The sequence below is a fragment of the Marmota flaviventris genome, chromosome 15 (genome assembly GCF_047511675.1).
Source record: "Marmota flaviventris isolate mMarFla1 chromosome 15, mMarFla1.hap1, whole genome shotgun sequence".
Lineage (NCBI taxonomy): Eukaryota > Metazoa > Chordata > Mammalia > Rodentia > Sciuridae > Marmota > Marmota flaviventris.
Window position 1 is genome coordinate 79927208 of NC_092512.1, and position 22767 is coordinate 79949974.

The window sequence follows — 22767 nt, forward strand, 5'->3', positions numbered from 1 at the left end:
AGGGTAAAGTGACTTTCTTCTAATAAGTGTCTCAGAAGAGTTTTCATGCTGAATATGAAGTGGCTCATTCTTGGAAAGATACCGAACAGCTGATGCAAAGTCAAATATATATTGAAGAATTTCATGAAGGCTGAGAAACTCTCTGATCAATATCCCTTGGATCACTACTTACTTACATTGTGCTTTGTGAGGTTTGAAATATTCGTTGCTATTGCTTGTAGCCAGTCAACAGATTCCTCGGCTGAGAGGCACTGAATAATTCCACTGCATACTCCGTCCACAGCAATGACTTGAAAGGCATTCTGCCTGCAGATATGTTAGAACATATCAGATCAAGATGCAAAAACATAATGTGTAAATACAAAAGAATCTAAAAAATTTCAAAAGCATTTTTTTTCTGTGTTTGCAATAAAATTACAAACACTCTCTTTATTATTTTAGCTTCTGTCATCTCCTCTTGACATTTTTTGGTGTGTTTTCTGACTTACAAATGGAGCACAACTCAAACAAATATCATACATGACATAAAAATCACTTGGATAATCTAAGCTGCAGAACTTAATCATTAGTTCTTCACACTCAATCTCTGTTTATCCATCTTCTCAAACATGGGTGGGAACTCAAGGTCACATCTCCTTTCTGGTTCTAAATGCTCACATTCTTAATTTGTGTCAATGTTGAGAATTTCTGTAACACCAAACTTTTTTTCATAAAATGCAATGACCGATCTTACTATCTGTATGGTCTTTTATTGATGTTTGTTGTTGGTAAAAGAAAGTCAATGATGCCTTCCTGAAAATTGCTTACAACGTACTATAGAACTTAAAGTTTCTCCCTAAAACTTCAATACTGAATGATTCCCTCTTTTTTTTTTTTTTTTTTTTTTGGTCCCACATCATGTTCTTCCAATGCTTAGACATAAATTTAACAGACAGGAAGAGATAGAATCCTGGAATGAGTGAAAGCTAGTCAAATACCTCAGCTTTCAGAATCACCCTGTTGTGTAGCACAATACACGTTAGGAAATGCACAAACTATATTTAAATACTAGCAGATTGTGAAGCAATAAGAAACCTTTGCATCTCAGCCTATGAAATGATATGTAAATTAAAATAAATTATATATTTTCTCCAAAATTATATATCCCTTGCCCTTTTGTGTTTTGCTATCGAGCATTTATGGGTATTAACATTATTTACTACCTCAAAGGAAAAGCCAGAGAACATAGATCTGGCTCACAATTAATTCACGTTCTTCCCTTTTCTTTTTAGAACGTTTCCCATCTTATAACTGAACACAGAATTAAGCCTTCAGCATCCAAAGTACACTGCATTCAAATTATTAATATTTTTAGAGAAAGTAGTTCTCATATCCTTGACACAGCATTTTTTACTGAAAACAGGGACATGTTCAAATATCTATTTTTTTTTTCTTTTAAAAATACAAAATCCCTGTAGGAATACAATTGTTATCTATCTCTTTGAAAGAAGGTTCTTTTGAATTTGTGGCAAGGAAAAAAAATGCACAGCAAGAAAAGAATATTAAAAATGCACATGTACATTTTTAGCTTTAATTCTAATGTTCAACAGTGAGTAAGACATTTACAATATCCAGACAGAAGCTCAACCAGCCAGGGGAAATGAGAACTAATTTGGGTTTAGTAATATGCATTTCTTTCTACTAATTAGCATAACCATTGCTTCATGTGCTTAAATCAAAGCATACCTTAAAAGTATTCGTCCTCTCTTCTATAAATGAATCATGACAGCTAGATATTTTTAACTGATTAAAGTGAACACACTCATATCAAATCATATATGTGACACAATTCCTAGGTAGAATAATTCTGAAAAACTAGCTTTTTATGAACCAAGACCTACATGTTGACATAAAACCATCTTTACATCTTATTTCAACTCTTATAAATAAATGGAAACTAACCCTTTCACAAAGCACTTGTACAGATTCTTTGATTAAGTATCATCTCTTAAAAAAAAGTCTGATCATAAAGATTACAGATATTTGGGTTATGCTTCTGTCTACCACTGAATAAAGAAGAGTGTTGGCAAATTAGTCCACTTAGTTGGGCATCAGTTTCCCCAAAATATATATGAGAGTGATATACCTTACAAATTTAACCCACATTTGCTGAGTAATTGGTAGGGTCCACCTATTTCAAAAATCACGAAGTTCTATGAATAATGTCCCTTTGAATGCTCCATTAACATGGCGAACTTTGTGAGAATGACACCATATAGACATTATTTCATTAAACTCTTAGTAATAACTGAAGTACTTTTGTTTTCATTTGCAGCCTTTAGAAAATATAATTCTTTGACATGATATAAATAATAAGAGTCAGTCTTTTATGCATTATCTTATTTAATAATACACTTTTTGAAATCGATAGACTTCATTACTCATTAATATTCTGACACATTAAAATTTAGAAATGGTAACCATAGACTTGAGTATACCCAGAGCAAATTATGATTCTTAGTTTAATGCATGTATGCCAATAAAATGTTGCTTAACTAAAGAGGTGAGTAATCTGAAGTCTTGAGTTCAGATCGATTTTTCTACTCTCCATTTTTAAGGATTCTAATGATTTTTTATCATTTCTCTGGCATTAAAAACTATTCTCCAATATTGCTGAATTTCAAAATAGTTTTATTTTTTAATAATACAAATTTAGTCTTCCTTGTATGAAAAATGCACTGCTTCCAATAAGAATTTGTAAGTATCTTTCAATCTAACATATGCATATACATGAATATGCAAACGTTTCTAATTAATGCAATTAATTCATGTTTTGATTCATTCTTGATTTTATACCACAGGAAGGCATATGTAGGAAGATATTAATTTTAAGGGGGTGGTAAATGGGAGAGGAAATGGCAGAGAGAAGGGCTTTTGTACATGAGGAACAAGAGTTTCAGGGACAAAAATATATCATTTGGCAAGGCTGGTTGGCCACATCCTTGAGTGGGCATCCTGGGAGATTAATGCAGGAAATTTGGCTCAGAGTGAGGAGGGCTTCAAGCATCCTGCAGAGAGGTATACAATGCACAAGGGACATGTCTGAATTTTGCATGGAGAGTTGGATTTGTGTTGTGTAGTGGTCCTCTTAGGCAAGTGAGGAAACTGTGTGAACTGATAAAATATGAAATTGAAAATAACATTAGACTAAAAAATGAAACAATTAGTCCAAGGGATTTTTAAGGATGTTGGAAATTAGTTGATTCAATAATTTTTTAATGGATTATAAAGGATAAGGCAGAGTCAGAATTCCTCCAGGGTTTTAAACCTAAGCTGTGAAACAGCTGGATTGGGGTAGGCAAAGGAAATAATAAACTGTAAACAGGAGATAATTAATCCAAAGACAAATATCAGAGGCCTGAAAAACAGTGAGAATTACAGATTACTTAACATATCGCAATGTGTATGTAATGTTGGTGATAAAGTAAGACCTACCCAGCAGGAGCTTTCCAAATTATGCTAGGACATTTCTACCACCCCATGAAAGTGGGGGAGAGCTAGTGCTAATGGTTAAGCATTGGACTGAAAAGTTCACTTCTTTAGAAAGGTTTCTTGGTGTCCTTAATAAAGTGGAAACGAAAAGAGAAGGAAGGTCAAAAGACAAATGAGAAGGGTATTCTTGCAATATGCACCAATGAACAATGATAAAAATCTCTCTCAAGAGAATGGCTTTGTGCATGTCAGAGAGAGGACTGACTCAAATGTACTCCAATTATGTCATTTTCCTGGTTTTATAATTATTTAGTTGGGGGGGGGTATGTTGAAGGAAAGAGAGAAAAAATATATATAATTCTCCAGTTAGTGATATCAGCAGTGTCTTCTATTCTTACTGAGTTCCATTCACATGCAGCAGGTCCAGAGTCTTTTCTGCCATGTGTAGGCTACCTTGCTTCACTGTCTCAGCATTTATTTTATATTCAGGATCAAATATAAAGCTGCTTAACGAACTCCATAAACATTCCTTCCAAACTAGTTTTCTTACCTATTTTCCAAACCTTAAATCCACCAATCCCTTTCATGATTTGAAACTAGTTAAGTTACCATTCCCTCAATATGCTCAGCCCTCTTCTGCAACTGTATAGTTTCCCACAGTATTCCTTTTGAAATACCTTTATTTCCAACTCCACTGATTATCTGTAAGGTCACTGCTAGTCAATTCTCTCTCAGACCCATAGATTCTCTAGGTATAAAATAAAAAGGCAACCCGTGTCCTGTTTTTTTAACTCTTGTATTTTGAATACTTTGGACTAGGCTTCTTAAAACCTGATAATCTTTTTTTGGGGGGGTGGGGTGGGGTACTAGGGATTGAACTTGGGGGCATGTGACCACTGAATCATAGCCCCAGCCTAAGGTTGTCTTTGAACTCCCCATCCTTCTACCTCAGCCTCCAGAGCCTCTGGGATCACAGGTGTGCACCACTGCAGCTGGCAAACCTGATAATTCATAAAAATGTGAATTGTATTATATCTACCAGTCAAAATCCAATTCAACTTTTAAGAGTTTAGCCAAGATGCAACCTATGTGTGTATGTATATGTGTGTGTGTGTGTGTGTGTGTTTAGCCAAGATGCAAACTATGTGTGTATGTGTAGGTGTGTGTGTGTGTGTGACTTTTTCTTTGGGATGTTTGGGGGGATTGAACCCAGGGCTTTGCATATGCTATTACTGCCCACTACCACTGACATACATTTCAGCCCTTTTAATTTTTTTTTTAATTGAGTCAGAATCTCACCATGTTGCCAGGTTTGGCCTTAAACTTGGCAATCCTCCTACCCCAGCCTCCCCAGTACGTATGATTACAGGCAAGCACCACCTCACCTGGTGTCCTTGATGGTGTTTATAGCTCTTGTGTTTGTAATGAGTCTCTCCCACTTGAATGCTCCTAGACTTCCCAGTTTCTAGATTGCAGTAATTGTCCTTCCTGATATTCAACCTATTTGGTTATTTGCTACATACCGTTCTTTCTTACTAGGATGCAAATTTCTTGACTAAGGTCCATGTATATGATTTCACATTGCTCACAATGTTAGCACAGTGATCAGAGTCTTCAATCTGTAACTGCACAAAATCCCATCTCCACTTTATTTTAGCAATGCCCTTTGGGTGACTTGTGTTCTAATGTCACTCCAAGCAGTTCCACTATCAGGCTTGCATTCTGACACTTCTGCTCCTTTATTGCAACCTCTTCCTTTCTATCACCACCCACTTAATCTTATTCTTTACCCTTTCTAATTTCTGTTGTCCACACATCTATTCAGAATATGTCTGCATTCTTCCTGAGACTGTTTCCTGTTAATCCACGTAAATTATATGGGGTTTCCTTTCCACTCTAGCATTTCCTATCACTTTGATTTTCCGTTTTTTCCCTACCTGAATGATTTTCAGCTCTGAGTAACACTAATTTAATTACATTTTTCTCCTAATGTGCCAATATGCCTTGGAAAAATTAATAAATTGTGCAAAAATATGTCCCAATATAATTGATACCTGGGAATCCTGGGTCCTTAATTCTTCTTATCTACTTTTATCTTTCTATCTGGACAGAGGTCAGTATTACATGTAATGATTTCTTGTGCCTACCCCAAAGTCATTTTATTCATTTTTTTTTTTGCTGTATGACCTTATTTGCCATAATAATTCTTTCATGGTGTCTATCCTGATTCAAGTTGTGAATCATGTCTACCTCTAACTCATTTTGAGCACAGTCTTTCTTTCTGAATTTTGAATATCTAATATTCAGTCAGTTGAAACACTGCATGCAGTGCATCTCTATCCTATTTACTTGTATAAATTATCAGTTTTAGAAATACATGTTCTAATACTTTATCAATCAGAATTCTTTTATTTCAGCATAAAACTTTCTGGAATATACTACTTCAAAAGTAATTCTTTTTTAATGGTTTTGTTTTGTTTTCGGTTTTCTATGGATACTCAGATTCCTTAATACACTATCCTTCTCTGGCTATAAAACATATTAAATGCAGATGATAAGTATGTACCCTTGAATAAGTATCTTACAAACTTAAGAAATAAAACAAATAGGAAAAAATCGGCAAAATAATTACCCCAGTTTGAAAGAACTGAGATAAATTGGTCTAGAGTCGTCTAAAGTATGACCTTTTCCAGAGACAGATACTCATTCAGTCAGCCTTCCACATCTGTTGGTTTACCTCCATGAATTCAACCAAACATGGATGATAAGTACTGGGGGAAAATTGGTTTCTGCAATAAACATATACAGACATCTTTTTCTTGTCAATAGTCCCTGAATAATGTGGCATAACAACTATCTACAGAGCATTTACATCACATTAGGTTTTATAAGCATTCAAGAGATTATGTAATGTATAAGGGAGAATGCAAGTAGATTATATGAAAATACTACATCATTTTTCAGAAGGAACTTGAACACCCTCGAATTTTGGTATTCCTCGTCATTTTTGGAATCAATGCCCCAGAGATACCAACAGATAAGTGTATATATGAAAGATATGGTGGTACTTCTTTCTAAAACCTCGCAGTGCAATGTGTAATAACAAGTGAAGAGGTGGAATACACGTGAAGACTGTGCTTCACAAAGGGATACAGGAATGGCTTACGGAGTAGATGAACTCATGTAAAATCTTACTGATATTTACTTGGATATTTTTAAAAACTGTTGACTATTCCTTATTACTTAGAGCCCAGTTATACTGGACCTGCTGGCTGATGTGTGAAAATGGAACACAGTTCACTCTGGACCTCCCTGTGCAGGACCACATGAACCATTAGAGTGATAAAAACCCACAGGTGACTCCACATAGGAACACTGGTGCCATCTCCCACTATTAGCATCTTCCTAATTGATGTCTTCTCCTCAATCAATAACCATGACTATGATATGCTCTGAAATTTTGTTCACCACATTTCTATTTTTTTCAATCCAGTTTGCTCCTGTGATTATTCTTTTCATCATCAAAAAATTAATCAATTTCTCAATCCTCTCAATGTATTCTTAAGAAAACCCACTACTTTTTGCTATTTCAAGTTTCATTTACAATACCTTCTATTATATTACAGTATCATAGGTAGTTCCTGCTTTCTTTCTGTACTACTTTTCTGCTTTTAGACTCACTGACTTTGCATCCTCCTTAGAGCCCTTAAAATATACAGCCTCAAAAGTCAATCCATAAAATAAACCACGAATTGAGTATTTATTATGAACCTGCCTTGTATCTGGCATCCATTAGTGTAGACTCAGTTCTTGGCTTATGGAAAAGCATGTTCTCATAGGCACCACCATTGCCAACTGTTCAGATACTAAATTTCATCCTTGAGTCCCCAGTATAGCACCACTTCACATACCCTCTCCTCAGGATGATCAAGGTGTATGTTCATGGAAGGAATTAGAAATTTTGTTGTCACTTGGAATTTTCTAAAGGTATGAGTACAAAGCATTGGTCTTCATTTCAAGACTATTGTTTTTCATAATGTTGAAGACACAAACAGTACGTGGTACTTCTGCCAAATAACAAATGAAATTCTTTGTCATTAAAATTCGTTCAACAAATGTGTAGTGAGTTGCATGGGCTCTCTCTCGTCCAGCAAAGAGGTCCATGGAACAGGGTAGAGGAGAGTGTGGCTGTAGAGTCGCTAATCAAGACCTCAGGAGACCAAGCAGGAAGCAGGTCTGATTTTATTGTGCGGTTACCATGTATATATACTCAGACAGTAGCTAAGCAGATTATAGGCAGCCACCAATGCAATCTCTGCTAACTGTCCTTGCAGCAACCAATGGAGGAGTGGAGCAAGCACAGGGACTGCAACACATGGCTTCACGCCCAGGGCTCTGCCTATGGGGTAAGCAGCCTGCCACTCACGCCTAGCACAAGGGGAGTGGCCTTCCACTCAGATGCCCTTAAAGTATGCCAGGTACACAGTACTCCATGTACTTGTCCCCACAGTGAGTCCTTTTGAGCAATGAAATATGCTAAATAAAGAAACAAATATTATTTTTTCCAAATTAAAATGTACACACACACACACACACACATACACACACGCACACACGTTTTTATAAACTCATTTTTCACATAAGGAAAATCAAATTCAAAGAGAGTAAAAACTACCAACGTCCCCATAAGATTTACATTCTATTTTAATACCTTTGTTATTACAATATTATGCAATATTATTACCTGCTTCAACTTTTAAAGCAGATAGATATTTATGAATCAAGACCACTGATATGAAATAAACATAAGCCTTTCATCACTTATAAACTGAGATGTATCAATTCTAATTGACACAATATCATGAAAGTAGCATATCTTGGATGCAATTAATGATGAGAGGTATTACATGATCAAAGTTTGAAATTATGGCCTTTGGCAAAAATCAACAAAAAAAATAATACCTTAGATTTTGAGGGTAAATAATTTGTTGTATTTGCCAACATGGGCTGTTTTTATTTATCTTTCCCACCCCAACACCCACAAACGGAATCCTCTACCATTAGTTTTTATGTATCTTCAAGGAAAGGACCAAACACAATTCCTCCCACTTACAGACATTAAATCAATCTTTATCGAGTACATAAGTGAATAATAAATTAGCTCTTGAATCTGAATTGCTTTGAAAGCCATTCTGAATAGTGCTATGTCTGTAACTTCTAATGACTGTAATATTTATTAAGTGCCATTATTTCAGTTGCTAAAAGCTGTTGATGTGTTGAAACATCACAAAAATAAAAATGTAAACAGTCATCTGGACTCATCCAAATAATTCCTTTTTTCCTTGAAATTAATTTAGCTAAATTGCTTTACATAATGTAACTGGACAGTTTTTTTTTAAAGTTAAAGCTAAAGAAAAATACAAATGATACAAAAGAGCATTAGTGGGAATATTACGAGAATTCTTAAAGCAGAAGATAAATAGAACCAAAATAAAGGAATGAAGAAAAGCAGAAAGATTACTAGAAGGATATATTTGAATAAATAATTATGTGCAAGAATAATATATCTTGAAACATCTAAAATATATGTATCAATGAAACATTCTCAAAGGCAAGAAACAGATGAATAAGACAAAGTGTTTTAAATTTCTAGAATTTTCTGAGAAAAAAATTATATTAAACTAATAAGTCATACATGTATGGTTTAATATTTAGGCTAAATTAAAACAACAATATGTTGAGATAAAGGACTTTATCCTTGACTATATAATGGATTTTCACTGAGTAAGGAACAAACTATCCATTATAAAACATGCAAAAGATATACTAAACAGGCAGTCAATAAAGGGGATGCACTGAAGACAAGTATGTGGATAAAAAGATTAGGAATATGAAAATCAGGGTCACAAGGACATATCACAACACATGCATCAGAGAGGTAAAATAAAGATGCTGACAACACTGAATGCTGACAGAGATGTGGCGAGCTGGATCCCTTATACCTTTCTGTTGGGAATGTAAAATTTTACAATCACCCTAGAAAAAAACAATTGATTCTTAAAAGACTAAACATGCTTTGTAATCCAACCCAGTAATTGTACTCTTAAGTGTTTACCCTAAGAAATAAAAATGAATATCCACATAAGAATGACTGCATAGATTTTCACAGTATCTTTATTTGGAACACCCCAAACCTGATATCCTTCAAATTGTCAATTTTTAAAATGTGGTATGTCTACATCATAAAATGCTACTATGAAAAACAAAAGGAATGAACAATTAAAAAAATGCAAGCACTTGGAAGAATCTCAAGGAAATTTTGCTGAGAAAAAAATACCATCCAGCAAAGCTACATAGTGTTTTTTTAAATTACAAAAGAGAGATAAGGAACAGAACAAGTTTTCACAATTAGAGACATGGTGGGATAGAAGGCAGGTGCCAGCAAGGTCAGAGGGCTAGAGATGGACTCTTGTGGAAACAGAGAAGTTTTGTAGCTGACTGTTGGTAAATACAGGAGTATGCACATGGAATGAAGTTTTGTAGAACTGAACAGACACACACACATACACACACACAGACACACATACATGCACACCAAACACACACACACACACACACACACAAAATCTGAATGATCTGTAGATTTTATCAATTCCAAATTTCTAGCCATGATGTTGCACTATGCTTTTGCAAGATATTACCATTTGGAAAAATAGGTAAAGTATATAAAGTCTCTACGTAGTATTTCTCATAACTGCTTGTGAATTCATAATTATATCAAAATAAAACATTCAATCACAAAAAGCTAGTGTTTTGTACAGCAAAAATATTAGTAGGGTAGATGCAGTCCCAGATAGATCAGTAATCACATTAAAAGCAACTAAACTAAGGAATCTAATTAAAAGACTAAGATTGTTATTTTGGTTTAAAAATAAAAAGGAAAAAGGGGAAATCCAAATATATACAAATTGGAAGAGATAGCTTTAAAGAACTAAGAAGAGTTGAAAAAGGAGTTTATAAAATGTATAGAACAATATATAATCTGGTTAGTATTTATCCTAATGGAGATAAAATATACTTGAAGGCAAGGATATTTTCAGAGACATAGGTTGTATCATAAAGACAAAGTTACACATCAGGAATAATTCTAAATCTTCTTGTATACACTAACATAAAGTTAAATATATACAGTGAATGCTGACACACACTAAAAGGAGAAAAATACTATCATGGAAATGGGAGACTTTTAACACATCCCTCTCAATACTTTACACCATAAAAAAAAAAAAACACAAAAATATCATTAATAATATTAAAGCTCAGAACCACTCAAAACCCCATATGACCTACTAGAAATATGTGTGACATTGTACTAAAAATGACAATATTCAGCCTTTCTAAAGGCATATGGAAATGTCTTCCCAATTCTTCATCAGCTGGGTAAAATCAAGCCTCAACAAATATGAAAGGATTGAAATCATCCAGCATGAAATTATACTAGAAAGCAACAACAAAAGTGATAATTAGAAAATCCCAAATTCATTCAAAAATTTGCAGTACACTTTAAATATTCCATGGGTCAAAGATGTAACAAAAAGTAGTCAATATCATTAAATAAATAAAAGGAAGACAAGAATATCCACACTGGTGGATTTCTAATACTGGCTATTCTAAGGAGATGCTCCCTAATGCACTTACAGGATCTTGGACAGGCACAAGCAGTAGAGATGACCCTGCTAGGTGAACCATAGGGCTGCTTGCCTGGCAATCTTGGGCTTGAGGAGTGACCAGATGGGCCAGTCCCCTAGATTTCCTTATTGCCTCCATCTATCCTAGACTTGGCCCTTTAGAAACATGCTAAACATTGGCATGAGAGGGCATACTATGTTAAGTTTGAGTACAGGTCTCTTCTTTTCAGTCGACAAGATACAGAACCCACGTGAACTCACCGAGTCAAATCTGTGCCGGGAACATATTGGGACAAGCGGGAGTGAAGCAGAGGGATCAGTCTGAGGTCACACCATCGCTTCTCCCATCTCAAGCCTGGAGATGTTGGCCATGAGGAACATGATAGGGTGTCCTGAAAAGAAAACAAATATTCAAACATTCAGATTCATGTTTGCTTCCCTGCTTTGGGTTTCTGTGCCAGAAACTCGTTTCATTTGTGGGTCACCATTATTGTTGTTTTTTCCTTCATGTTAAATATTTTTAAAGACTTTTTTTCTTCCTGAGAAGAAACCCCAACTGATTTACACTAAAATTGTATTTGTCAACCTCTCTCTGTTAATGGAATTCTGCATGAAGGTGTGGAAGGATTCATTCAGATGAAAAAAATGCTAGTGAAAATACAAGGGGGTGCAGATGTGGAAGGGAGGAAAGAACGTGCAGCAGAAATGAATCCACCGAGGAGTGGGAGAGACAGGCAAAGCAGCAACTGCTGTGAACCAGGATGTGAGAAAAATAAAAAGAAGCCCGTTATTCTTTCAATTAGACAAGATTTTCTGAGTACCTGCTAAGTGCTAGGCAAGCATCATTATAAGTGCATATAATTTATCATTTACTTGCAAATATTTTTGAATGAATGAGCCTTTCTATAAAACAGCTTTCAAAACATTGCTCAAGGAAGTTTGGGCTCATTGTTTTAGCTTCGTGTTTATAAAACCTGACATTTTCTTGTATTGTTTTGATGTCATATTGAGGCAATTATTGCTGGTTTGAAATTACATGTAATATAAGTCTGGATGGGCGTCTTTTTTCGTAGTCCCTCATTTATTGAGGAGACGTCAGGAAATTTGAGCATTTCCACATCGTTTTATTCCAGATTCATTGTTAACATAGTTTTGCAACAGCAGTTGACATAGACTGTAAGTGTGTTCTGGTTTCATTTGACCAGAGAACTGCTGAATTGTCACATGTATTCACTAATTTTTGAGTGATGGTGTTAGAAGAATTTATTTTAGTCTAGATTTGAAGTTGTATTGTATAAATATGTTTGAGCATTACCTTCAGGAATTAATTTCCTTAAATGGAAATTAACTAAATGGAAAAGAATAATATTATGTCCAGAATGCACTATCTTTGGGGTTGCTTAAAATACTCAGAAAGTTTAACTAGCTAAGCTCAGCCAGTGAAGGGAAGGGCCCCTGTTGGGGACTCATTGAACTACTTACTCAGCCTCTGAGACTCATGTCCTTTGTTTAAAACAAAATTGCTTATAATGATTATCTGGTGATTGTGAAGACAAAAAAACCAAGGTTTCATATGAGGGATGTTGCAGATGGTCAACATGTGACATGGGGTCAGTTGGGGAAAATTCAACAGGATGGTGGCTCAGTTTCCCAATGAGAACCAGACCACCCAGGTTTTAATCCCAATTTCCCAACTGTCTAGTCCATTAACCTAAGGTCAAGTTATTTAAAATCTGTGTCTTACTGTGCCTATTTTCAAAGCAGGGATATTAAGAGTCATAACTGGTAAGCTTATAGTCAGTAATAAATGAAGAAGCACTTAGACCAAAACAGTGCACCGAGCTTCAATGCTAATTTCAGTACCTCTAAGAGCTAACAGAATTTTTACATTCACCGATAACAACAGGCTGATTAGAAGAATCATTTAGTTGCAGTAAGTAAACACTGGAAAGTAATGTGTTTTCAAAAGAAATAACCTTGAATAATGGACAGACCTATTTCTAAACATGAGGTTTCCAGGAGAAATCATTACTACTTCTAGTAATAGTACTACTACTGTTGCTTATTATCTTTCTCTATAATTGATTTTTTTATCTTCTTAAACACTTTGGAACATCTTTGCAAGATAAAGATATTACAATGCTCATCTTACAGAGGAAAAACTAAAGCCTGTTTATTTTAGAAGCAATGAGTTATTACTTGCCACTCTTCTGCTAGAGACTACATGGGGAAACAATTGCTGTGTGCCAGACTTGAGCAAACAGACTGGTTTCTGTGGCTAGGCCAGAGCGTCCCAGGGTTTTAAATCAGTCTTTCTACTGGTCTCACATCATATATAACAAATGTCAGTCCATTTGGGAGGTCAGTTCTTCATGGAAGATGTCATGGGTGGTCAGCATGGGATATGGAGTATCTTTGTTATTTTGGTTGTTATAGGAGATCAGCATGTAAAAAGTCCTACATCACAGCCTACATCATCCCACAGCTGAAACCCACTCCCAGCAACCTGTACACATGCATATGCCTGAGAAGTTCTACAGCTGTCAATTCACCATGGCAGCCTGCCAGTCAGTAACCAACTCCAGGATTCACTCAGACCCAAACCTCTCTAATTCCAAAGAGAAATCTCAGCACAGCATTTATATTCATTATCAGAAGGGGAAAAATGGAAAGAATAATTCAGATTTTTTTCAGTTCATTACTTTATATTTTTATCACATATTTTAGGCAGCTTATTTAAAAATGAATAAACTCATGAATGAACAGGATAGAAAATATTAATGAGCATAAAAATATGGGCAATGGAACATTGAAGATGATAATAATCATGGAAAGGTGAACATAAAACATTGAAGATGATAATAATCATGGAAAGGTGAACATAAAGTTTTACAAAAAATATTTATAGGTATCATAAATTGGCATATATGAAAATATATGTGTTCTTTGGTATTCCTTTAGAATATTGATTTGATATTTTATATATTAAAGATATATAGAAGTCACTTTCTCTTAGGCTTGCTAAGTTGAATGTTTTCCATGTGAACAGCAGAGCATACACTTGGTTTGTAGTCTCTAAACTTCTTAAATTCAACTAAATCAGGTGTTCAAAATCTCTATAGCCCTTGCCTCCTATTAGAACACTAATATATATTAGAACACTACTGTTCTTTAGCTGCTTATTTTAAAGTTATTTCATGAATTTGTCTGTAGCTATGATTTTTAAACTTTTTGGGTCAGGAATCATTATTAATGGCTTCCATAAATACCAAGTGTTTCCATGATTCTCAGCAAGTTTTAAAAATCTTACACATTGAGATTATCTTCTTTATTCTGAATGTTATCTAATCTGAATGTACATGCATCTTGATTCTCATCCTCTAAAACATTATAAGCACCTTTATAATAAAGTTTCCTTAGCATTGTCAAAGAACACTTCAATTGTAATGCTAAAAATGAGAATAAAATATGCTTCTTGCAAATGAGAAGAAATAGCTCCAATTTGAAAAAAAAAAGTGTGGCAACTGGTATTTTGAATCTTATACAACTGGATTTGTTTGTAATATCCATCTATAGAACTACTGAGTAATTTTCTCCCTATAATTATAGCTTTCTAAATGATGACATTATTCCATAGTTGTTTCTCTGTACAACAATAAAATGAGTTGAAAACAAACCAGAATAATTCCTTCCCTTAGACCTTTTGTTCTGACTTCTCTGTTCCTCATTATTCTAGAGGAGTCCAAGGACATCAGACAAGCATTAGATCCACATTACCAAACAGCTTTCTCCTATTTTGAAGTAAATCACAAATATTATTATAATTTTTTTTCGGGGGGTCTTAGGAAGATAGATGAGATGGAGATGGAGATCCTTGTGAGAACAACACATAGAGGGAAATTTTTCAAAAGAAACCTATGAGCACTGAAGGAACCAAGGATGAAGTGGCAACACCCTGGCCAAAGATGAAACTCCCTGAAGGAGGGGCACCACCCCATCTGCTCAGCCACTGGAGGGACCTGCCTTTGTCTTCCCACCCCCAGGGCCCAATGACTCCCCAGCACAGGGCTCCTCATGAGAGGAGTCAGTTGTGGGAAGAGGTAGCCCACACTGCAGCTAGGGGCAGGTGCACCTTTGTGTAGGAGGAAGTGCAAGGGCACTGAGAGTATTAAAGGAATCACACGGAGGAAAACAAAGGGAGTGGGCAAAGAAATCTTGAAAGCTAAAGGATTAAAGAAATTGGGCCTGGGAGTGTAGCTCAGTGGTCAAGCACTTGTCTAGCATGTATGAAGCCCTGGGTTCAACTCCAGCAACATAAAAAACCAGAAAAAGCAAACAAATAAAATACCTTGGTTGGAGAATTTAACAAATCTGTTGAATTGAGAAAGTATCTGATGGGAACACCGGGGAAAAAAATGTAGTTTTCACATTAGAGACACTAAAGTTTTAAATCATTCAGATCTTTCTGTTCTCAGGTTATCAGTGCTTTAAATATTATCTATTAGAATGAAAAATATCAGGTAAATATAACCATATGTGGTTGGTGTTATAAGATATCTTTAAATTTGTAACAATAAACATTGGTCTTGCCAAATCCTCTCTATAAGTGGAAAAGAGGAAAAAAAACCCAGAAAACTTGGTGACTTAAGACACTCAGCTAAGGAATAATTATGGTGCAGGAGGGCACAATTAAGACCATTTGGACTTGAACATGCAAAAACAACAACAACAAAAAAATGAAATAAAATGCCACAATTCAGCAAATTGAGGATGAATCATGCAAGTCAAAAGTAAAAGCTAGAGGTTTTATATATTTTAATACATGGAACAGAGAAATAAAATATTACTTAAGGTCAACTTGTTTCTCTTCCTAAATGTGAACACATTGTTAGATCTACATATAAGCAGAGAGAATTGTTTTATCTTTGAAATGTGTTTTGAAAGTTGAAATGTAAGAAATTTCAAAAATACTTGTGAAATAAAAAATCTACTCACTAAAACATACAAGTAGAAATAAACACTAAAAATGTATTGAAGTCTAGGAAACAATTATGTTCATTTTATATACATTTTAACATAATGTGTAGTAGGTTGGATTTTGTCACCTTGCTGTAATTCCCTGATAAACAGAAAGATTTCTAAGAAATTGAACACATGATAAAGAATTACTTTTAGCTAAATAATTAAAAGAGAAAATGATAAAAATTATGCAAATAATATATAGCATGGACTTACATATAATATAAAATGTTCCATAATGATTGCATCATGTTATTTGTGACCTGTCCAAGTTAAAAGCTTTCATAACAAAGTACTTATTATAGACAAACCTGAGAGGAGAGGAATCTCAAAAATAAATAAATAAATACATACATATATAAATAAATAAATAAATATAAAGTAGAATATGATCACGGGCATACTTATTTTTTCTTCCTGACTTATTATATTACATAATTGATGAAAGGACAAAGAATTTAATATTTACAAAATAAATCAGATTTAATAGTTATTTGTCTATGAAAAATGTGTAAGCATATGTGTATGTATATATATGTGTATGCATATGTGTGTATGTGTGTATATTATATATATATATATATATATATATATATATATATATGAGTGTGGGTATGTTTGTGAGTGGGAGTGTGTGTTGTATGTACACATATGCTTGTTGGCATGAGTGTGTGTGAATGTGTGTTACCTCCTCATTAGTCTTAACTATGCCTAGGACATCTTACTGTATTGTTGGGATGATAGTTGAGATGCAAGCCACTGTCACAAAGAGGAGAAGAGGTACCACTGCTCTGGTCACTTGGAGCACCTGCAAGAGACAAAATTGTAATATCCCACCAGTTAGGATGGCACACCGTTCTAGATGGCCACAGTCCACATTAAAATTTCTTTAATTCTCAGTAATGACAAAAAAAAATCAGGTTCTAAAATAAAATCGCATTTTCCTTATACCCAAGAGTTTTGCAAGTAAGGTATTGGGGCACTGCAAAATTTTGTTTCTCTACAAAGTTTCATTTTGTGTCAACCTACTAGCAAATTTTATCCTTAGAAACTAATTTTCCAAGTTGCAAAAACTTTTACATATACTCTGTCTTTAAACCCGCTCTTATACCTTCATTGAGTCTGTCTAATTTTGTGAAATTGTAATGATCCTCATGAGAAACTCAGTGATATCTATTTTTTTAAATATTAGTAATGTTTATCTTAAAGACTTCTATTTTTTTCAAGATACCACAATTGAATAATCCGACCTTAATACAGGTCAAATTATAAAACTTATTTCTTGACTTCTGATTATTTTTTCTAAAATATTATCATCTTTGTGGTTGCTAATACTTAAATATGATCTATTAATGTCCATCATTTCTAATCATTATTTGAAATATCATACTTATGTTCAAATGTCACAGATAGATAGGTGACATCTCTATCATAATCCATTTATTCAAAATATAAAATATTTTATTCTCCTTTTTTATTTCTTACTATAAAATTGTCTTTTTGCTATTACGTTGAAAATATTCCCTATATAAGAATATAGAATTAGCAACTGTGATCTCAACACAATTGTTATAGTATTGTTACGTGTGTGTCACAAATACTTTCTTTAATTCTTTAGAAAATTTGTAGAAACATGCAACACAGCTGAAAGTGATGCTGCACACCTTTAGTCTGTGCAGAATGAGGCAGGAAGATCGTGAGTTGGAGGCCAGCCTCAGCAACTGAGCAAGATCCTCAGCAACTGTGAACAAGACCCTGTCTCAAATTTTTTAAAAATAAAAAGGTCTTGTTATACAGCTCATTAGTAAAGTGCTCAGGTTCAACCTCAGTGCCAAAAGAAAAGGGAAGAAAAGGAGGAAAATAAAAGAAAACAAAAGAAAAACATGAAACCCTTTCATACTGAATAATGAAGAAATTTTGAAAACTCTGAATAGACAAAACCAGTAAGGAGATTGGATCATGAACTTAAAACATCTTTAAAAATATTAGCCCAGGACCAGATGGTTTCGCTGGATAACTCTACCAAACATTTAAGGAAGAATTAACAATTAAAAAAAAATGAAGAGGAGAGAATTTTTCCAACCTCAAGACAAGCATTATTCTGATGCCAAAGTTAGATAAAGATACTACAAAAAATAAAAAACTATAGGCCTGTCTGTCAGGGGTTGAGGTGGGGGAACGAGAAGCTGTTGTTTAACGTATACAGAGTTTCAGTTTTGAAACATAAGAAATTTCTGGAGAATTGCTGCATAACAGTGTGCATATAGTTAACAGTACTGTATTATATATTGCTTAAGAGGGAAGTCTTACGTGTATTTAGTACAATGGAGATATGCTCACTTTGGAAATATGTGTGGCAATTTATTAATAAATTTATTATTCATTCATCCTGTCACTTAACAATTACTCCACTAGATTTTTATTGTAGTACAATAAAAATTGTGAAGTTGCCCAAAGACTTATAAAGATCATTTATACTAGTTTTATTATTAATAGCAAGATACCAGAAATAGATGTGGTATTTTCAACATAAGATTACATTAATAAACCTAAATGTATTCATCCAATGAAATATTACATAGCAATATGAATGAACAAACTACTGAAATGTATAGCTTTGGTGAACCTAAAAGAAATTATTCATAATAAAAGAATCCTGACATTAAAAACAAAACAAAACAAAAAAAACCTAAACAGTATGATTCCATTCCAAAATGTTCTAGAAAAGGCAAAATAGTGATGGGAAATCATGTCAATGTTTGTTCCTGTGGCTGTTGCTTATTGGAAAGAGTTATTGAGGTTATGTTCTGATTGAAAGGAATGTGCATTAAAAAGGTGTCTTCTCTTTCAGAACTGAACCAAGTGTGCATTTACGATTGTTGAATTTTGTTGAAGGTAGATTATTCCTCAGTTAAACATATATTTATCAATTTTGAGAAAAGTAATAGAGGATATGCATTTCATTTCAGCAAAAAAGAGCTAAGAAACTAATAGATGAAAAAGTAAGCCCTAATGTTCATCATGTCAGCTTAGGACTTGATTTCCTTAACATGACTCCTAAAGTACAAAAATAAAATCAAGAATCAATAAATGGGATGGATTTGAGCTGAAAAGTTTCTTCTCAGCAAAGAAAACAATCAGTAATGTGAAGGAAGAGCCTACAGAATGGGAGAAAAATCTTTACCACATGCACATCAGACAGAACACTAAGCTCCAGGATATATAAAGAACTCAAAAAACTTAACAGCAAAAGAACAAACAACCCAATCAATAAATGGATTAAGGAACTGAACAGACACTTCACAGAAGAAGAAAAAAATCGATCAAGAAACATAAGAAAAAGTGTTCAATGCCTCTAGCAATTAGAGAAATGCAAATCAAAACTACTTTAAGATTTAATCTCATTCCAGTTATAATGGGAACTATCAAGGATACAAGCAACAATAAGTGTTGGTGAGGATGTAGGGGAAAAGGTGCACTCAAACATTACTGGTGGGATTGTAAATTGGTACATCCACTCTGGAAAGCAGCATGGAGATTCCTTAGAAAACTTGGGATGGAGCCACCATTTGACCTAGCTATCCCACTCCTCAGTTTATATCCAAAGGACTAAAAATCAGTATACTACAGTGATGTAGCCACATCAGTGTTTATAGGAGCTCAATTCACAATAGCTAACTGTGGAACCAACCTAGATGTCTTTCAACAGATAAATGGATAAAGGAAATATGGTACATATACACAATGGAATATTATACAGGCTTAAATAAGAAGAAAATTATGGCATTTGTAGGTAAATGGACGGAGCTGGAGAATATCAGGCCAAGCGAAATAAGCCAATCCCCAAAACCAAAGGCCAAATGTGTTCTCTGACATGCAGATGTTGATCCATAATGGAGCGGAGGTGGAGGGGCATGCTAGGGAAGAATGGAGAATCTTTGGATTGGGCAGAGGGGAGTGAGGGGAGGGGAAGGATGTTGGAATAAAAGGAACATTATCACCCTCATATTACATATGTATATGTATGACTACATAAATGGCGTGACTCTACATCTTATATAGACAGAGAAATGAGAAGTTGTGGTCCATTTGTGTATAATGAGTTGAAATGCATTCTGATGTCATGTAAAACTAATTAGAAAAAAACTAAGAAAGAGAAAAAATATATCTGATAAAGAATTTTTTAAAGTAACTCTTATTTAAATTATTACATTTCCACAAAGGAAAATCCTTCCTTCAAACTTTCTACTTTTTTTCAGGACAACTTATATATAAATTCCTACTTAACTAAGTGCATCATTTCTCAGCTAAATAAAATGTATTTATCAAATATTCTGAATAAAATTCAATACAAATACGAAATGCAAAATGATGTTTGTTATGATATTGAAACAAACAATGTTTCTTCAATTACAGGTTGTAAAAGGACTGTGTTGAATACTCTGAAACAAAATAACATTTGCCTTTTTTTTTTTTTTTTTTTTTGGTGCTGGGGATTGAACCCAGGGCCTTGTGCATGCAATGTAATAAGCCTTAGTAGAACACCTTATGATTAAAATGTCAATATTTAGGTAGTCATCCTAATATCCAGACCAATGATTGCCAATTATTGGTCAGAAAATAGTGCTTTATAAAATGAGTGTGATCATGTGAATATTTTATCCATTCTCTAAAAGTGCTTACATGCACAGTCTTCATTCAGTGGGAGTTTAAGGAAGGCGGGTGCTCTTTTTAAAAATGAAACAGTTAGAGTCACTTCTTCTCCAGCATTTCGAAGAACCTGAACCTAAAAATAAAAAGAATTAAAATGAACATTTATCATTATTCTTATAATTTTATATGATTACAAAACATTGAAATTATTGGTTGTCTTTTCTACCTCCTATCTCTCTTTATTGGTCAGAAACATTTTTTTTTTTTTTAAATCAGAGGGAATCGATGACTCTACATTGTAATAATACAACCTTTGATGTCCATCCTCACTGTTTTTCTTGGTGGTCTCCTTTTCATATATAATGTGCACTTCCATTCACATTTATTGAGGTCTTCTTGGGCTTATGATCTAAACTACCTTTGCCTAATTAGTGGTACCAGGACACTCAATCAGGAAAGACTCTTTCCACCTCCTTGGACAACAACAGCATGGGATCTCAGCCACAGAAATAGCCTTGAACATGGTCTAGAATACATATTGTAGATCTGGGAGTGTGACACATTGGTAGAGCACTGGTCAAGTATGTGCAAGATGGGGTTCGAAGCCCAGCACCACAAAAACAAAATATGCATTGCAAATGGAACCATAGAGCACAAAACTCTGTGTGAAGCAATGAATTCTTGCTAAAAAAGAAAACTATTGAGACACATCACTGCCTATCATGATAAACAAATTGGCAAAAATGCAATAAAAATCATGTGTCAACCAGGAGTATCACTTTGAAAATATCAATTTGAAAGAGAAAAGATAATCAACTAACAACATTGAGATAAATCACATATTGGAATTTTCTGACAAAAAAAATTGTTTTCAATATGATTATTATGTGAATTTAATTTATTTAACATAAATCACTGTTGTATCAGCAATACTAAAAGGGGAGCATTTCCCTTTTAATTAATACAAAGTAATTTGTGATATCTGATTCTATATTTTTTTCCTAGCAATTTTGACATGAAAACTATGTTTATATAACTAAGACCTTCTATTCTAAAGACGACAATTCAAATGAAAACTTACCACAATTTGTATAATCATACCCAAATATATGTGGAACAGTTGGATATTTGTTTAAGAGCATATATGACATAATCTTCATATGAAATGTGAGAATGATGGTAATTCTAAGAAGTGAGAGGAAATTGAAAAACCTATGTAAATACTATTTTTTCTCCAGCTGCAAGTGAAATTGAGATTCAATGGATGCCTATATCCACTGTGAATTTTAAGTTGATAAAAGAAATAATTCACCTGCTAAATGAACTGACAGCAGAGTACTCAAAAATCTCTACATCTGTAGCCTTAGTCACATATGAGTTGAGTTTCCTAGTTAGGAGAGAATGGCAGGTGTGGTCTCACCTGTATGTCCACCCCAATGGACAGTCACATTCAACAAATCTGGGCAAAGGCACAGATGGTATAAACACCCAGGGAGACCAAAATGTAAGTCTACTTACATGTCTGACAAGAATTTTAATGCAATCCTAATAAAAATGTTTCACAGAGGAAATACAAATCTTTTAAGTAATTTTTAAATGAAAAATTACAAAATCCCAGCAAAGAAATTTCAAGTTATAACAAAGATCCAACTGGAAATTATAGATCTGAGACCGAATAACATAATAAACATAACATAATAAAATAATTTCTGTATTAGCTCAAAAATAGAGATGAGGAAGGATAGATCTAATGAAAATGAGGCTAGAACAGTAGAATTTACCCAAAATGAACAGCAGAGATGATATAGATTTTAAGAAACCATAGATTCAGTAACCCACATGATAAGAGCAAAACATACAAAGTTTATATCAAAAGGGAGATGAGAAAGAAAATTAAGACTGTAAAAATATGTAAAAAATAACTGAAAAATTCTCA

The 22767-nt window shown here is 34.0% G+C and overlaps 1 protein-coding gene across 1 annotated transcript in view; it reads right to left on the reverse strand.

Annotated features, from left to right (window-relative positions):
* The window catches only part of Sntg1 (syntrophin gamma 1), a 326863-nt gene that overhangs the window by 225764 nt on the left and 78332 nt on the right, over nt 1-22767 (reverse strand). The window contains exons 7-10 of the mRNA XM_071602172.1: nt 20862-20964; nt 16904-16986; nt 11421-11551; nt 177-306 (exon numbers count right to left, since the gene is read on the reverse strand). Of these exons, the coding sequence (XP_071458273.1) occupies nt 177-306; nt 11421-11551; nt 16904-16986; nt 20862-20964 (447 nt within the window). The remainder of the gene's footprint in view (nt 1-176; nt 307-11420; nt 11552-16903; nt 16987-20861; nt 20965-22767) is intronic.